This window comes from Zalophus californianus, chromosome 10 (assembly GCF_009762305.2).
Source record: "Zalophus californianus isolate mZalCal1 chromosome 10, mZalCal1.pri.v2, whole genome shotgun sequence".
Lineage (NCBI taxonomy): Eukaryota > Metazoa > Chordata > Mammalia > Carnivora > Otariidae > Zalophus > Zalophus californianus.
The window spans coordinates 108,147,705-108,165,558 of NC_045604.1; the positions used below are offsets into that span (position 1 = coordinate 108,147,705).

General features: G+C 49.7%; 1 protein-coding gene across 12 annotated transcripts in view; it reads right to left on the reverse strand.

Moving 5' to 3' along the window:
* Window positions 1–5,113: 5,113 nt before the first annotated feature.
* LOC113932077 (transformation/transcription domain associated protein) overlaps window positions 5,114–17,854 on the reverse strand; it is a 113,886-nt gene continuing 101,145 nt past the window's right edge. For 7 of the 12 annotated variants that reach the window (XM_027610502.1, XM_027610504.1, XM_027610503.1 and 4 more), the window contains 6 exons: window positions 16,614–16,839; window positions 15,497–15,714; window positions 12,910–13,094; window positions 8,624–8,827; window positions 8,342–8,536; window positions 5,855–6,139 (listed from right to left, as the gene is read on the reverse strand). In XM_027610502.1, coding sequence (XP_027466303.1) covers window positions 5,855–6,139; window positions 8,342–8,536; window positions 8,624–8,827; window positions 12,910–13,094; window positions 15,497–15,714; window positions 16,614–16,839 — 1,313 coding nt within the window. Of the gene's footprint in view, window positions 6,140–8,341; window positions 8,537–8,623; window positions 8,828–12,909; window positions 13,095–15,496; window positions 15,715–16,613; window positions 16,840–17,854 lie in introns of all 12 variants that reach the window. The other 5 variants (XM_027610507.1, XM_027610509.1, XM_035722076.1 and 2 more) reach the window with 1 other exon arrangement.

Consider the following 17,854-nt stretch of genomic DNA (forward strand, 5'->3'; position numbering starts at 1 on the left):
AATGGATAGAAAACCAGGGTCCATCCGGACGCCGTCCACACGAGACTCACTTTAGATAGAAGGACGCACATGGCTTGAAAGTAAAAGATTGGAGGAAGGTAATTCTGTGCAGGTGGTAATGACAGGAAAGCAGGGGTAGCTATAATGATCTAAGATGAAATAAACTTCAGGACAGAAACCACTCAAGAGACAGAGAAGGGCATCATATAATCAAAAGGTCAATTCACCAAGAAGATCAGAGAGTTACAGACATATATGCATCAGACATCAGAGCTCCTGAACATCTCAGGCAAACATTGACAGGTAATCGTGGGAGAGGCTAACACTCCGCTCTCAGTAATACACAGGAGCAGCAGACTGAAGATCAGGAATGAAAAAGGGGACTTGAACAACACTATAAACCAATCGTACCTAACAGACACATGTAGAACGCTATCCAACATAATCTCATATATAGAAAAACCTAAGAAAATACATACCAAAAAACTGTTAGGACTAAAAAACAAACACATACCACCTTCCTAAGGAGCCTTTTAGGCTCAGTCCCCCAAACAAGGGAACAATACTACTTCGGTTAGGAGAGTGTGGTCCAGGGGCACCTGGCTGGCTCAGTCGATGGAGCGTGCAACTCTTGCTCTTCACCTTGGGGTCATGAGTTCGAGCCCCACATTGGGTGTGGAGATTACTTACTTTCATACGTAAGAAAGAAAATACGGTCTAGTGTAAAAATAATACTGTGTTGTGAAGTTAACATATACAGAAGTAAAAAGTGTAACGTCAATAGCACAGAAAGGGAGGGGAGAAATGGGGAGTTACCGTTGTAGGCTTCCGACGTAGGTGGTATGGTATGATACTGTTTGAACACAGACTCTGATCCGCTCGAGAGGAACACAGTAACTCTTGATAATTCACTAAACACAATGCATGCTGTCCAGAAACACACAAAAAATTTTATCACTCTACATTCATGAGGTGTAGCAGTCAGAATAGTCCTGAATTATATTTGGTAGTATTTTAAGACTTTTCATCTATTATCTATGCACGATGTAGGTCCATTTTTTTTTTTTTTTTGGACTCATCATTAACTTTTGGAATTAAAAATAAGCTAAAGATAAGAACTACTTTACACTATTATACAGAATCCCATATAATTATGGCTTGTTTAGTATTTCCCAAGCTCTTCTGTCTTACAGACCAGGAAAACATACTGACCAGAACTGAGACTGGTATATAGTAATTAATTTTTTGGTTTGTCAAAGATAACATTAAAAAATTAATAACCTATCACTAGGATTTCATTTAATAAGGACATTTTAATAGCAAAACTTTTCATGATAAAAGACTCATTGGTTGTCCTTTATGAGCCTCACTTTGGTGCATCGATTTTTCTCATCTTTCTACTGATGGGCAAGAATTTCTGCACCAGCTCACAGTGGGTTCATAATCCAGTATTTGTTATCCCTGGTTTTTCCCCTATTTTCCCCATCCCCCATCAGCTGGTTCATTAACCAGGGCTGGCCCACGTGTCCATCCAAATACTCGTTTCCCCTCCCAAAGGACCCCCACCACCTTTGCAAGCTGTCTTCCTCCACACTTCCTCCCCCATCTTCCTCCAGGCTTCTTGAGCTCCACCACTTCCTTGAGACCCAACTCACATCTTTTATCGCCCACGATCTTTTTTAAAGTGAAGCCTTTCAGAGAACCTTTAGTCAGTTCTTATTTTCAAGAAACTAAACTAAATCCTCCTAGCTTGTCAGGCTTTTTACCATGTTTGTCCAACAACTAAAATGGTTTTCCCCCTAAGAAAATTTATGCCAACACTATCTTAAATGTCTTTTCTTCCTGATGAAAACAAACAAAAAGACTGTCTGAACTAAAAGACGAATTCAGTGAAGCTGCAGGATACGAAGTAAACACGCAGAAATCAGTTGTGTTTCTGTAGGTGAAGAAGAGCAACCCAAAGATGAAGTTAAGAAACGGTTCCATTTGTAGCAGCATCAAGAATAGGAATAAACTTCACCTGAAGTTTCACCTGAAAACTTCACCTGAAAATGAAACACTTGTATACTCAAAACTATAAAATTACAAAATGAAAAACTGAAGACACAAAAGAAATGGAAAGACATTCCGGATTGGGTGACAATATCGCTAAGATGTCTTTACTGTCCAAAAGGAGCTACAGATTCAATGCAACCCCTACAAAAATCTAACAACACTTTTGCAAAACCAGAAAAATTCCCCTGAAAATTCATAGGGAATCTCAGGGACCCCCAACCAGCCAGGACAATCTTGAAAAAGAACAATGTTGGAGGCCTCACACTTCCTGATTTCAAAACACACACCAAAGCTATAGTCATAAACGTAGCTTGGTACTGACATAAAGCCAGACATATGTAGGGGGCACCTGGCCGGCTCAGTTGGAAGAGCATGTGACTCTTGGATCTCAGGGTCTTAAGTTCGAGCCACACATTGGGCGTAGAGATTAGTAGAATGAATGAATGAATGAACGAATGAATGCTTAAAAAATAAATAAGACGGACATATAGACCAATGGAAAAGAACAGAGAACCCATAAACCCCTCATATATGGTCAAATCGACCATTCCACGGAGGATGGCTCTTGGGAACAAATGGCACTTGAAAAACTGGTATCCACATGCCAAGGAATGAGTTTGAACCTCCCTAGCTTATGGACCAAAGATTTAAATATAAGAACAAAACTATAAAAGTCTTAGAGAAAACCTAGGGGAAAAGCTTCGTGACATCGGGTTTGGCAATGATTCCTTGGATATGGCAACGAAAGAAAACTAAACTGGGCTACATCAAAATGTAAAACTTATGCGTGAAGGGGACACTATCAAGAGTATGTGAGGGCTGCCCACAAAATGGGAGAAAGTGTGTGTAAATCCTAGAAGTAAGTGTAAATCCTGTAAGAGGTCAGTATCCAGAATATATAACATCTTTCTACTGATGGGCAAGAATTTCTGCACCAGCTCACGGTGGGTTCATAATCCAGTTCATAACTTAAAAAAAGCCAACAACCCAGTTAAGAAATGGACAAAAGGTCTGAATAGATGTTTCTCCAAATGGTCAGTAAGCTCACGGAAAGATCCTCAAAATCACTAATCACAAAGAAAATGCAAACCCAAACCTCAATGAGATGGACGCCACCCTACCCCCATTCGGATGGTTGTTCCAACAAAGAAAGGAAACAAGCGTTGACAAGGATGTGGAGAAATTGGAACCCGTGTACAGCACTGGTCAGGGTGTAAAATGGTGCAGTTGCTGGGGAAAACTGCATGGCAGTCCTTCAAAAAATTCAACACAGAATGACCGTAAGATGCAGCAACTCCACTTCTGTGCATATTCCCAAAGCACCGAGCACTGGAGTCCAACAGATACCGGCACACCCACGCTCATGCAGCGTTATCCACAATAACCAAAAGCACTCTGTCGGGTGAGACGATGAACCAGACGCCGTATAGAGATGCAACACAGGATTATCCAGCTTTAAAAAGAAAGGAAACTCTTTCACGTGCTGTAACAGACGCACCTTGAGAATGGATGCTGGGGGAAGTATGCCGAGCACCACTGGACAGATACCGTATGGTACTACTTACAGGAAACTCCCAGAGTAGACACATCCACACAAAGTAGAAGCAGAAACTGCCGGGAGCGGGGCAGGGGGCGGGGGGGCTTGTGTTTAATGGAGGCAGAGCGTCCTTTTGGGAAGATGAAAATAAGTTCTGGAGAAGGGAGGGTGGTGGGGGTTACATGAGCATGTGAATGCCGGACACTTAGAAACGGTTAAAGTGGTGAATTTTATGTATATTTTTCCATAATAAAGGTGTCTAATAACAGTACTTACCTTGCAACACGCTTGGGGAACCTGGGGCACACGCCATGGGGGGCGCTCCGTAGAGACCCGGTCTCTGGCCGCCCCGCTCCAGGTGCCCGACCTTCCCACTTACAGACGGAGTGCAGAAGGTGCAGGAGCTCCGCTGAGGGACACTCTTCTGCCCTCGCTGTGCCAAGGCTGGTATTCCTAGAAAGCGGGGGGCAGTGCCGAGGGCATGGTGTGAGCGAGCCTGGCCCAGAGCCCGGGGCCCTCAGTACGCCAGCCTCCCTCCAAATACCGACCACACGAGTCCGCCAGCCCCGTGTCCCACAGCTGACTCCCCATCTCTGAGCTGGGAGCCCCTTCTCTGTGAAGTGGAGGGCCCCCCCTTCAGGGCTCAGGGACCACCTGCCTCCCAGGACCGGTGACCCGTGCAGCAGCCCCACCTTGTGGTCACCCGCAGCCATCGCCCCTGCTTCCCAGGCACAGACTGGGACGCCACCCTACCCCCACCCCGTAGGGTGGTCACCTCCCTTGGTCGCCTCTGCTTCTGCGGGCACATCTGGTTACACCCCTTGGACTGGACTTTGTGGGGACACTGCATGACATCAGCAGCAGGCTTCCCCCCGTGCTGGCCTGGGGCATCGGGGGGACAGCGAGGGACAAAGGCAAGGCCCGGGAAGGGCTCCGAGTCCCCGCCCTGAAAGGGGTCTTGCCGGGCAGGCCCTGAGCGGTGGGAAGGCGTCCTCCTCGCGGCAGACGGGACTGCCTCCCAGGGCAGTGCGTCCTTTTAAATTCAGAATCCTCGTTCTACAACGTGGGCCACAGCCCCATCCCACTTCTCACCCTCGGACACAACGCCTTGTGCTCGGGACCCCCCCTCCCCCATGTCCTCCAGGGCAGGCTCTTCTGCCTTGTCCGCTCCACCCGCAGGATGGAGGCGGCCAAGCGGGGGGCGGGGGGGGGTGGCGAGGCCTCCGTGCCGCCCCCCGTACCCCCGCCCCATGCACACAGGTGACCCGGCAGCAGCCCCGAGGTGGGGAAATCAAGTCCAAGGGACCAGATTCGAGGGCATGTTTCATACCGTCAGAGTCGGAACCGGCCTTCCTTGTCACCATCGCAGGAGTTCCAAGCTGAGACCCCTCCCAGGTGTCATCTGCTTGTCACCAGAGAACCACCGAGTGTGGCCCCTCTCGGCCCCGGGGCTCGGTCCCCGAGGGGCTGAGGGAACACCTCACAGAAACAAGCATTTCCACACACATAAGGGATGACACGTCCTTTTATAAAATATTTATTCTAAAAAAATCACACTGTACAAATTTAGATAGAACATTCTCAATGTTCCTATTTATAAAAATGTGAACATAACAGACTGGAGTGAACCGACAAATTTCTGTGGCTGTTTTCTTTTTAAATTAGGCAGGAGAAAAGTGTTTTTCCAAGTACAATGATAGTAAATGTCTCGAAGGCGCCCAAGAACCCGACGATGAAAAGCGCACCGTTCCCCTGCCGCTCCCAGCGCTCACGCTCTCCCGGCGGACTCTGGGCCCCACGCACGGCACAGGCGTTCCCGCGGGCCGGAGGGGGCCTTGCTGCGCCGCGTCAGCCGCTCAGAGATCCCAGAGCCGGTTCCACACAGCAGAGAAGTTTGTGCTTAGAGAAAAGCCAGCACAATTTGTTCATAATTTCCTGTTTCTCTAACAAAGTGGGTTTTCTGTACACTTGTTACAAAGTCTGTACAAAAACACAAAGCTCCTGTGAGGCGTTACTTCTGAGTTAAAAACGATTAGAGAACCATCTTCTACAGATCACGCTGTACATTCACAGAGGAAGAAACACGATGAAAAATTCACGAAGAAATTCCAGGCCAGGGAATCCTGGTTTCTAGAAGGGGACCGCAGAAGCTCGGACGTCTCCGCTCTGCCCTTGCTGACGGCCCGGCCCCCCTCCCGGGCGGGCAGCGCCCCTGGGGCCACGTCTCCCGCTCCCGCTGCGGGCCCCAGGCGGAGAGGCGCCTCACAGCCACGGGTGCCAGGCGGGGTCCATGCGGCACAGGTTGTCCAGGCTGTTGGCAGCAGCCACCAGCGTGTTCACTTTGCTCTCCCCGCCTTCAAACTGGGCCAGGTTGTGCAGGCGGGTCATGATGGCCGTGACCGCCTTCTGCACCAGGGAGACCAGCTGCTGGCTGTCCATGTTCTCAGGCTGCCCAGCGGCCGAGAGCGGAGAGGAGGTGTCCTCCTGTGTTTTTTTGTGCCAAGCGATGATCTCGTCCCGAAGCACCGTTTTCAGAATGCCGTCCACCTGCAAGAAGAAGAGAAGAAAATGGTGCCAGCTGAACCAAGCGCAACCCGGAGGGGCGGCTTCCTAATGAGGCTGGGCCTGGCCACGGCGAGCCACGGTGCCCAGGGCCTCGTTGATGCACCAGGGAAGCCGCCTGGGGTCCACCAGTGGCCACAAGGCACAGCATTTTGGTCTGAGCAGGGCACACGTGTCCCATGGCACCTGCTCCTGACACACTGCTTCCTGGTGTCAAATGTCTGTTTCACTCCACGCATCTGAGCACCTGTCGAGGGCCTGTTCCTGGCACTGCAGCCAAGAGTAAACAAAACAGAAACACCAACAGCCCCTTGCCCTTAGGGGGCTTTGCTCCTGACAAAGACATGCCCGACATGCCCTGTGGTGATGGGCACTGAGCTCAGAAACAGCAGGCGAGCCGGGCTCGGAGCGGTTCTGGGCGGGAGGGGGCGGGGGGGGCGGTTTGCTGGTGACGAGGTCACATTTGGGCTGAGATAGGAAGGAATCAAGGACGCAAGGCATGTGGCTGTCACACGACCTGTTTCTCGGGCCAAGGAGAGCCACCCTGGGCCTCCGTGTGGCCACAGCACAGACTCTGGGTTCCAGCCCCAGCTCTACCACTTCTGGCCTGGGCGGCCTTGGGAGAGTTACTGAGCCCCCTGTGCCTCAGTTTCCCCATTTATATACAGGGCATAGTAATAGAGCTTCCCAAACGTGTTTTTACAAGAGATTCCCATACAAAATGGTCTACATTTTAGCCAACCTACACAGGCATTCTCTACATTTAGGCTGTTAGGGAATTTGGGTCCAGAGTTTGGAGACAGCCCGATTCTTTTCTGTCTACACTGCACTGTCTACACAAAGAGTAACGCATGGCATCATCCAAGTTGTTACAGGCCTTTGAAATATGAGGAGCCACCTTCATTCTTTTTAAAGTTTCCAAATAAATGCCAAGCTAAGGACTGCCCTATGATTGCTTCCGGGAGTGTAACATTTCGGTCTACATGAGGACTTCCTATTTCAAGCCTTATGCCGCAGGTAGGTGACCGTGAACTCGCGGCATCAAAACACAGACTGCTCCTCACGGAGAAATCCCGGGGCTATTTTTACTCACGTTCATACTTATGCTTTCCCCAAAAAGCACTCCCCACTGATGGACACGTGCAACCGAGCACTGAAAAGCACAAGACGTGTATAATGTAAAGTCTGTGCTCCCAGTTAAGCAGTTAGCTAATAATTTGAAAATTTCTCTGAGTAAACACTTTCGGAAAGCAACTGGTACCTGAAGGCCTCTTGAGACACCAACAGCTCATCAATGCAAAAAAAGAAAAAAGAAAAGAGGCACAACTGATCTCTCCAGTTAAAAGAAAAGTGACCTGCGTTCAGTCCCCTGTTGCGAGGAGAGAATTACTCTGGTGGTGAAGACAGGCTGGGAGTCAGCGTGAACTGGATTCGAATCCCAGTCTGCCCTCCTAGTGGCCTGAGCCCTGACAGCCGCTCGCCTTCCCTGCCCTCGCTCCCCTGCCCTCGCTCCCCGTCTGTACGACCGCCCGGAGCAGCTGACGGGAAGCCACCCAGCAGTCAGGGACGGGCGGCTGGGGGAAGGCAGCGGGGCCCCTGGCCTGTCACCGCGACAGAGCCACCCCATGGCTTCCCGTGGCCGACGGCATCCGTCGCGTCTCCCACCTGGGACTCCAGGGTGTGCCCTGCACGTCACAGCCCTTTTGGCCCCATAACCACAGCATGAGTAAGACAGGTGCCATCCTGCGGACACACCTCCGCCCTTTTATTTTTAAGTAATCTCTACGCCCAGCATGGGGCTCGAACTCGCTGCCCGGAGATCAGGGGTCGCGCGCTCTACTCACGGAGCCAGCCAGGCGCCCGTCTTCCGCCCTTTTATAGCGGAAAGATTTACATACACACAAAATGGAAGGCAGCTATGAAACCAAGTAAACAAAACCGACAAGCAACAGTCATCGTTGGGAAAATCATCCAATAGAAACTTCCAAGTCCTTTGTGTAAAACTGGTTCCTCAACATCCTAAATGCTTTCAAACAGTCAACATTTTGAAATGCTTTTTCCAAAAAGCAGCAGCTTGAATTGCACAGTAACAACAAGCTTTCTCCCCCCTTACTAGCCGACCAGCAGCCTGCAGGCCGCGCGGTGTTCGAGTGACCCGTGTGCAGTGCGCCAGCCATCGTGGCCTACCTTGAAGTTGGGCTGGGCGAAGCACCGGGCCACGGCAATCATGGAGGCCGTCAACGGGCCAGAGACGCCGATGGTGGTCAGGAATTCGGAAATGTTGGGGGTGAGGCGGAAAGGGACGGGGCGGTTGGCATCCAAGTCTCCGGTTGCGTCGTTTATATCAAACCGAAAGTAGGCCACATTCAGTTTGCCGGTGTCCTAAACACCAGAAGGAGACAGTCTCAGAACTCACACAGCACGATGCAGACGCTGAAGGAAAGGCTCTGTCTGGTGACACCCAATTACCTGAGCGATCTGTAACATCTCGGGATTGAGTCTATTCAAATGCAAGACGAATTCTGCAAAACCAATGAGTGCGAGCTGGATGGTGAACATCTTCCGGAACGTCCAGTAGTCCGTGGCGTTGGGGAACGTGTGCAGAGCCCACTCTTTCAGCATGCTGCGTGGCACCATGTTACTCTGAACTTCTTTGAGGATGTCTCGAAGGACCTGAAATGATATATCACTCCACCATAGCTTCCCTCGAACTTGTTTTTTTTTTCAAAAGGAAAACTCTCAAATTGTAATTTTGTACTTACTTGGCACCAATAAAGTGAATTCTGTTGACAAATACATATGTGATGTCGTTTGACTAAACATGGGGATGTCAATTTTCTTCTAGGGCTCACGTTGTATGCTTAAAGCAACAACAGAGCCATCGAAAAAAAGCCTTAGCTGCACGATGTGTGGTATTTGTTTTACCAAGAATTTAGATAAAATCCAAATACTGTAACTTGTTAACTACAGAATATAACTAGACCACTTTACAAAAAGAACAAACGAATAGTTGGATACCAACACTTCATACCTAAGACCCCTAAAAACAAAAGTCTTATAAACTGAAGGAGCTAGTTTCTCAAAGCAGAGCAGATGTTACACAACATTTTACACTGAATTCTGTGCTGGAAGTCTTATAAGACTATTTCAACACCACAAATTCAGAGACAGTCTCAATAAAAAGTTTACTAGAGTTAATTTAGTTCTTGTTAGACCAAATGGTAAAGGCACAAGGTCTGTTCTGGGCTAAGTTCTACCCATGGGCTCTGAGAAGCCACTAGAGTGCAGGCCCTAAGCAACCAAGAACCACGCAGACCATTAAGAACACTAGCACAAATCATAAAAATAAATTAAAAAAAAAAAAAACACTTTTATATAAACTTTGGAAAACTTTAAATTCTGGAAATTAAAGGCTTACAACAATCTGAGTAGCTTTTATTCAAGAAAGGCTGAATCTTAGTGACAGTGAGCGTTGCAGCAGTTTAATTACACTATTCCCATCCCCTTTTACCCATCTCCACACTGGCCTTGAAAAGCAACAACTTTCCAACCATGGCAGCTGTAGAAACCGGCAGCCTAACATCCACTGGCATGGGCGAATGTGTTTAGTGAGCCCCCGCAAACCTCATCTCCAGAGAATTATCACTATTTAACTGGCAGCTTCCTGAAAAAAGCCCCATTCACTGGGCTTGTCTGTTGGACTGAACTCAGAGTTCAGTCAATGAGGAGCATCCTATTTCAATTGAAGGGCACTTGCTAAAAACAATCACTGACAACCATTTAATGCTGTAGATGCCCGAGGCAGCGACACCAGCTGGAGCACAAAAGATGAGGGCAAACAAGAGGAAGAGCTAGGGAATGAGACGACCAGAAGAGGCTTTGAAAAGCTTCAACATATTCCTACAAATCTAGAAGATCACTTATATGCTCATGAGAAACCTCAGAAAGCCCTATGCTCTCACATGTTGTTGACCGTGAGACTACATAAACAGGAAGTGAAAGCTAAGGCAGAGATGTAAATTAACTTGGACATGTTGAAGGCACCCCCCCACCACACAAACAGAGGCCCTCAAAAAGGGGGAAGACTTACTGCTTCAAGGAATTTAACAAAATCTCTGTCAAATCATTAGCTAGCTGAGCAGAGATTTCAATGGCTGCACATGACAAAAACACAGACTTTACAAATTAGTCCAGGAAAGTCACTAAACAAACAGCAACAATTACAAGCCTTGGGGAAAATTATCTGATTTCTGGAGTTGTCACCTATTATTAAAAATACCAATTTTTCAACAAAAAATCGTGAGAAAAAAGAAGAGGAAAACATAGCCAATACACAGTAAATAAAGTGAAATCACTTACATCCAGAACATACAAAGAATTCTTAGAGTCAATAATAGAAAGACAAATCATATAATTTAAAAATGAGCAAAGAACCTGAATAGACATTTCTCCAAAGAAAATATGCAAATAGCCAATTAGCACATGAAAAGCTGCTCAGTATCACTTGTTATCAACCAAAATGAATGAGAATGACTATAACCCAAAAGAGTAGTAACTACTGGCAAGAATGCAGAGAAAAGAGAACCCTTATACACTGCAATCGCCTGGAAAAACGGTTTGGCAGTCGATGTAATGTTAAACATAAAACTTACCATGTGACCCATCAATTCTACTCCTAGGTATATGTCCAAGAGAAATGAAAACATACGTCCACACAGAAACATACATGAATGTTCATCGTCATTAGCACTGGTCATAAGTCAAAAAGTATAAATAATCCAAAAGCCCACCAACTGACAAACAGATAAATGTGGTATAGTCACACAAGGGAATATTATTAAGCAATAAAAAGGAACAGACTACTGATACATGCTATAAAATGGGTAAACCAGGAAAACATTATGCTAAGTGAAAGCGAGCCACAAAAGAGCACATATTGTAGGATTCCTTTCATATGATAATGAAGAATAAGCACAATTCACGAGACAGAAAAGATTCGTGGTTTCCAATGTCAGGGGGCAGAGGGGAATAGAGAGTATAGTTAATGGGTATGAGGCTTCTTTCTGGGGTGCTGAAATGTTTTAATTTTTTTTTTCTTAAGTAAGCTCCACGCCCAATGTGGGGCTTGAACTCCTGACCCTGAGCTCAAGAGTCACATGCTCTACTGACGGAGGCAGCCAGGCGCCCCTGGGGTGGTGTCAACTGCACAACTCCGTGAATATGCTGAAAACGCTGCATTGTACATTTTATTTTATTGTATTTGGGGGCATGGAAAAGGAGAGACAGACTCTTAAGCAGGCTCCACGCCCAGCATGGAGCCTGATGTGGGGCTTGATCTCTCAACCCTGAGATCATGACCTGAGCCGAAAGCAAGAGCTGGATGCTTAACCAACTGAGCCACTCAGGGACTCCTGAACTGTACATTTTAAAGGGTGAATTTTCTGGCAAGTAAATGATGTCTCAATAAAGGTATTAAAAAAAGAGCAAAGGATGAAGAAGCAGAGTTAGTAAGGAAACAAGCAAGGGTACAAAGAGTAAGAAGGGGCCATGACGCTGGCTTGTTTCGTGCTGTTGTCAGCATCTCTAGCTGGCCCGCCAGGACCCCACGCGGTCTCTAAGCTGAACCAACCACCACCTTCATCAGTCACAGAGCCGATTATAAAACACTAGGGGATCCTCATGTCAGCAAATATTTGCAGATGGAGGTCATCAGTTTCCACACTGTCAAAGGCAAATGCAGCCTGAAGAATACAATCCACTCATCTCCCACAAACACGTCAGAACTGTCCTTGGTCCACAGAGTGACCAGGCAGTGGCCTGTGACCTGATGAAGCCAAGACACCAGCTCCCAAGGGAGGCCACAAGCTCTGTCCACAGAGGGACTGCACGCAGGCAGGAGGCTGCACCAGACCCCAAGGCCTGGACTGCCTCAGGCCCTGTCTGTGCCCTGAACCCTGCCTAGATGGGCAAGACCAGCACCTTGTGGGCTCCATCTTGATACAAACGAAGTCTCCCAGGTCTCGGACTAACTGAAATGCTGACATGAGGATCCCCGAGTGTTTTATAAACGGCTGTGTGACTGATGAAGGTGATGGACGGTTGAGCTTAGAGACCGTGTGCGTGGAGTCCCACTGGGCCAGCTAGACCCGGACGCGTGGAGACAAGGACACAGCTTCCAACTCCATGGTATCTCGCCCAGAAACCGCGAGGCCCTCTCGGGAGGCACAGGAATGACCACAGTGGCGTCTGGGGAGCAGACCAGGAGAGCTGCCTCTTGGTGATGCACACAATCCCGTACAAAACCTCCTCATCCGGACCCCACACCTCCCCTACTTCCTGCCAAGGGCAGGAACCTGCCGGCGGGGAGGGCCCTCCGTCCAGACCTCCTGTGGCAGGCGCCATGCTCCCTCCCACGCGAGTTTCACCTCCCGACACAGCTGGGCCGACATGTCTCAGCGCTCACTGCTTTCTGTACTTAGAAAGTGCAGCACTGACACCGTGTGTTCCCTAACACCCCGGCAGCGAACCAGATGAACGGACTATTAAGTGGGTAAGTAGCCTCATGTCCCTTAGACCAAGTTTGGCTGCCAAATGAGTTTCCCCTGAAGTTACTCTGCAGCAAACGTCATTTCATTAGGGTCCGTGGCCACCTAATTTCTACCACCTCACAAGGCCAAGGAGGGAAAAAGGTACCTCGGGGCTGCCCGCGAGGCCGCAGGTGGCAGCTCGCGCTCCCGACCATCCCGATTCGGTACCTGGTGGCTGGCTTGGGTCCCGCGCGCCTGCACTGTGGCCAGTCTGTCGTAGTACCGGGAGATGGGGTTGTCGTGCTCAATGCCCTTCTTGGCACAGCGCTGCTTGTAAATCTCCACGAGGGAAAGAGAAGAGGGGTTGTCCTCCACGAGGCGCATCTGCGGGGATACCGCCACCACACGTGGAACTGGGGAGGAAGGAGAAGGCAATGGGAGCAGACCGAGAGAACGCGCCCGGGCAGCGCTCGACCCCACTTCCAGGGACGTCCCCGGAGCAGCTCACTCAGCCCTTGGTGAGCAGAGGACGGGGGCAAGCTGGAAGTCACACACCGCGTCCTAACTCGGCACATGGCAGGAAGCCCGACCTCCTGGGTGATTAAGACACAGGGGAACAGAAATTCTTTAAAAAGCAATCTTCAAAAATAAAACCTAGAGACTCTGCCAACGGTTCACTCTTTAGAGGCCCTCCTTCACCGGGGTTCTATCAGCAGAGTTCAATCTTCCCCCTCGCTCCAAGGTGCCCATCGAGCGTGGTTACCTTAACCTGCCTTCCAGCATCGGGATGGGTGGCCCCCATCTTGGAGAAATTAGGAAAACGCTCCACTCCTCTCCTGTGTTCTGTGGTTCAGTGACAGGAGGCTCCCAGAGTGAATCTGATTGTTCCACCCAGTTACTTCGTGGAGCTGTACTGAGAGTGAGGCACATTTGGGACCCCCGATGACCACTCTCGCACTGGACATGCCTTTTATGAAGTGGTTCACCTCACATGCTGATAACCTCCACTGGGACTGCACTTAATCAGAAAGTGCCGGGCGTGCCCGCCCTGGAGCCAGACAGCCCACACTCACATCCCAAGTCTGTTTTCCCAGTGATGTGACCTCGGGAACGGTCACTGGACGTCTATGAACTTCAGTTTCTTCATCCGTAAATAAAAGTATAACATGTACCCCATAGGGCTGCTGGCAGACTAAATAATACTTTAAAGATATTAGCTCAAGGTAATGTTACTAAGACTTTTTTTTAAGTTAAGCTCTATGCCCAACATGGGGCTTGAACTCATGACTCCAAGATCAAGAGTCACGTGCTCTACCGACTGAGCCAGCCAGGTGCCCCTGAAGACATTTTGTTGAAGATATTTTGGAGAGAGCTGAGAAATTTCCTGAAGATAGCAAAGAAGGTAGCAAAATAAAGCTTGTCCAGCACGGGGTCACAGCGGCAAGCTGCCTGGGTGCTGCTGAGTGGTCCAGCGGAAGCTGTGGACTCCCTGTGCCAGCACCAGCCTGTCCTTAGGCCACTATGACCAGCTGCACCCGCGATGGGTGTCAGTGTGGTGGGTACACACACACACACACACACACACACACACACACATTCACGCGTGATTCTGACTTCTAATGGGCCTGATGGGTGTCAGTGTGGTGGGTACACACACACACACACACACACACACACACACACACACACACATTCACGCGTGATTCTGACTTCTAATGGGCCTGATGGGTGTCAGTGTGGTGGGTACACACACACACACACACACACACACACACACACACACACACACACACACACACACACATTCACGCGTGATTCTGACTTCTAATGGGCCTAAAGTGGATTCGGCCTAATGTCCATTAAAGCCCAAGTACTAGCTTGCTGCAAGTCTTCACTCCATCGGGAAATTCCACAGTGACTCGAGGGCACCTATTTGAACTGTCGTTTGATGCCGACCAAGGGTTTCTTTGGAAAAAGCAAAGAACCACCTATTACCCCCAGATGTGATCCACACTATAAATCCCATTACATACATGTTAATATGCATACAGTTTCCTACGGACTTCTTTTTGAGATCTACTTCTTACTTTGGGGATGTTAAACTTAAGGGTAAGAGATTTTAGGTCAAAATGGGTTGGAATCTTAGTGGTCAGAAGAAAGCTCCATACGGGACTAGGTAACGTGCATTGCAATGGGCTCCTAACCTCAGAGATTAGGTGCTAAACCGTTTTAACCGGTTCTCTTCTCTGAATGGAATGACAGTGCACCTCTGCCCCCGTCACAGACAGAAATGGGTCACTCACGAATCACCCACAAGTTGGTACGGAAACCCCTTACTCAGAGGCTGCTGGTCGCCACGTGACCAAGATTTCTACAGCCTTCACGGGGCTTCTTGACTCTCCCTCGCACTGCATTTCCCGCTGGGGAGGCACGTTCCGGCCGTGGCCACGCGGTGCAGTGTAAGCTCCAGGAGTCGTTCGGAGACCTCCCGTCAGCACGCTCACACCACGCTCACACCACGGCCTGTGCCGAGCCCACGTTTCACCAGAGCATGGACGGACTCCCGGGCAGAGACAAACAGCCGTGGGCGCAGACACAGCAGCCCCTTCGCCAAACCAATACTCATGAGACACTTGTCTAGCAGCGAGGGGCCTAAAGGCTGGGGAGCAGCTTCTTCTGGGAGCAGGGCCCTCATTCCAGAACCTCCCCTGCTTGGTGTGTGTCGGGGCACTCTCAGCTCCCAGGAGACGGCACACGTGAAAACCCGCAAAGGCTGATGGGAGCGGCCGTGTGCCCCAAAGGGCACCTCTCCTACCTGTGAAAAATAAGTGCCTCTTTGTGGTTTCCTTCCTCTTCTCCAGACAGGGGTTCAGCAGCCGGAGCAGCTGCAGCACACGCTCCTCTCGCCGGGACTCGGTCAGGCAGGCGTCATTCATGACGAGGTACGGGTAGATCTTGCCGTTGTGGCCGCGGATGTAGAGTCTCCGGGCTGCGGTGTTGTGCTTCTGCACGATCTCCACCCTCGGCATAAACCTACCCAAGCAGGCACACAATGAAACACCAGCTCCCCGAGCCCTCAATTTCCAGTCCTTTTCTTTGAGAAGAAAAGGGAACTTTATGAGCACGGCATCCGGAGTTGTTGCGGCCAGACTCCCGCAGGTAGAGCCACCACTCTGACAAGGTATGAACGGCGCGACACTCTTCTATGACGCGGGGGAGACCCCTCGGCGGAGGGAAAATGCAGGAAGAGAAGAGGATGCTGTAGTTTTAAAACGATCAGCCACAGGGTCCCTCTTCAGGAGCTCAAGGAGAGCTGCCGACTGGCTCTGAGAACCCCAGCTACAGAGCTGGGGTGGGGAGGGGTGGACAGGTGCCCGGGGAGCGAGCGTGAGGACTACACACCCTCGCCCTCACCTCCCTCCCGTGGGCCAGGGAGCAGGGAGGGCTGGCCAGAGGGGAGTCACATCTGGAGGACCAGGAAACTCGATTCTGGATGCACGAGGAAGCAGACTTCTGGGTGTGATTATGACCATTTGTTAACAGCACTTCTGCCATTTACAGTAAGATAAAACATCTACTCTAATAAATCTTACAATTGTCCAATTCTGTTTTGAATACTGAGCTTTAGGAGTTTTATGGACTGGGTGACTTTCTATTGTCCAATTCCATGGGGATTCAGAAAAGGTTCTTTTAGAAGCAAAAGAAACACAAACTTGACTCAAGACATTTCACCCGTCAGGCCAGACCCTTCAAGTACCTGATGCCTGAAATCCGAGCACAATCTCCCGTTCTCCCATTTCAGGCGCAAGGAGAGCACAGGGGAGGGAATGAGCCTGGACTGCTGCAGGAGGTCTGCCCTGAGGTCTGTCCCGCAGCGGGCTTGCCCGGGGTAGTGTGTGTTAGTGACGAACCGCCACGCTGGGCTCACTCACCGAGCAATCTTGATGTAATAATGGGTCGGCTTGGGCATCAGAAACTCCCCTGGAATTTCTACTTCAGCTGTCTGTGCTGAGAAATTGCTCAAAAACCGGCACTTCTCTTCTATGAGGAAGAACTTTGGAAGCTGCTTGGTTTTAGCCTCCAGGATTTTGATCCACTTTTTCAACTTAGAAATAAGATTGTGAAGCTTCATGGATCCTGGAACACTGAAGTCAAAATCTTCGAAATAAAAAATAAAATATAATTAAAAACAGTTTTAATCATCTGGGCTATCTGGGATTCACTACAAGACCATGCTCAAGAGCCTCCCAGGTAGGAAACAGGCATGTTTTATTTTACATCTAACCTGGAGCAAAGAACATCTCAGTCCCTGTCACTCTTCAATGCGTAAGTTGAAGCCTGAGTGACTGGTCTGCCGACCCTGAGACTGGAGGAGGGAAGGGGTGAACCGCCAACAGGAAGCCTCACCCCCAGTCACCACAGGTCCCATGGAGCCCTCCGAGGGGCCCCGGAGCCCGCTGGGCCAGCCCTGAAGGTCACCACCCTCCGCCCACCGGCAGCCCCGCCTGACAGCAAGCCTCACACCGGGGAACCACAGCCCCGTGCCAAAAGCCAACACCGCAATTAATTTGAGGCTAAAGGAGAAAGAAACCAATCCCGGCGAATACTAAATTATAAATCAGTTCATTAGAAGAAATTAAGTCAAGGCAGTGAAGTGACAAAAATGGAAACCATGCCCTTTTCACTTAAGCAATTAAAATACTCCTGATTGCTGTATATCTCAGATTTTACTGACACTCGGTATTAAAAGGTCAATTAAACTGAAAAGCCCTCCTTTAAAAAAGTGCCAGTTCCACACAGACAAGCACTAGGGGTCAAAGGGGCTCTGAGTTACTCCAACTTGCCGGAGCCCGAAGGTCAGGAAAAGCCGAACCTTCTCTGTCGCAAATGGAGCCCGTGGGAGCCACGGTCCTCTCGCTGACAAGGGTCGGGATCTGTGACGTGGCAGGGGCCCTTGCACTCAAGCGGAAAGGCTCCGTGGCGCCTCTTGCGGGCACTCTTCTGCAGACTCAGGTGGTATGGGGGGAGCCTGGTACAGACTCCTGCCCCCTGTCCTCACTGCCTCCTCCCCACCGCCCCCTCCAGGGCTGCAGCAGGCTGGGCCAGGGCCAAATGCAGGGAAAGGGAGTGGGGGTCAACAACGTGCACGTGGAACCAGGGGCCGGTGGAGGCC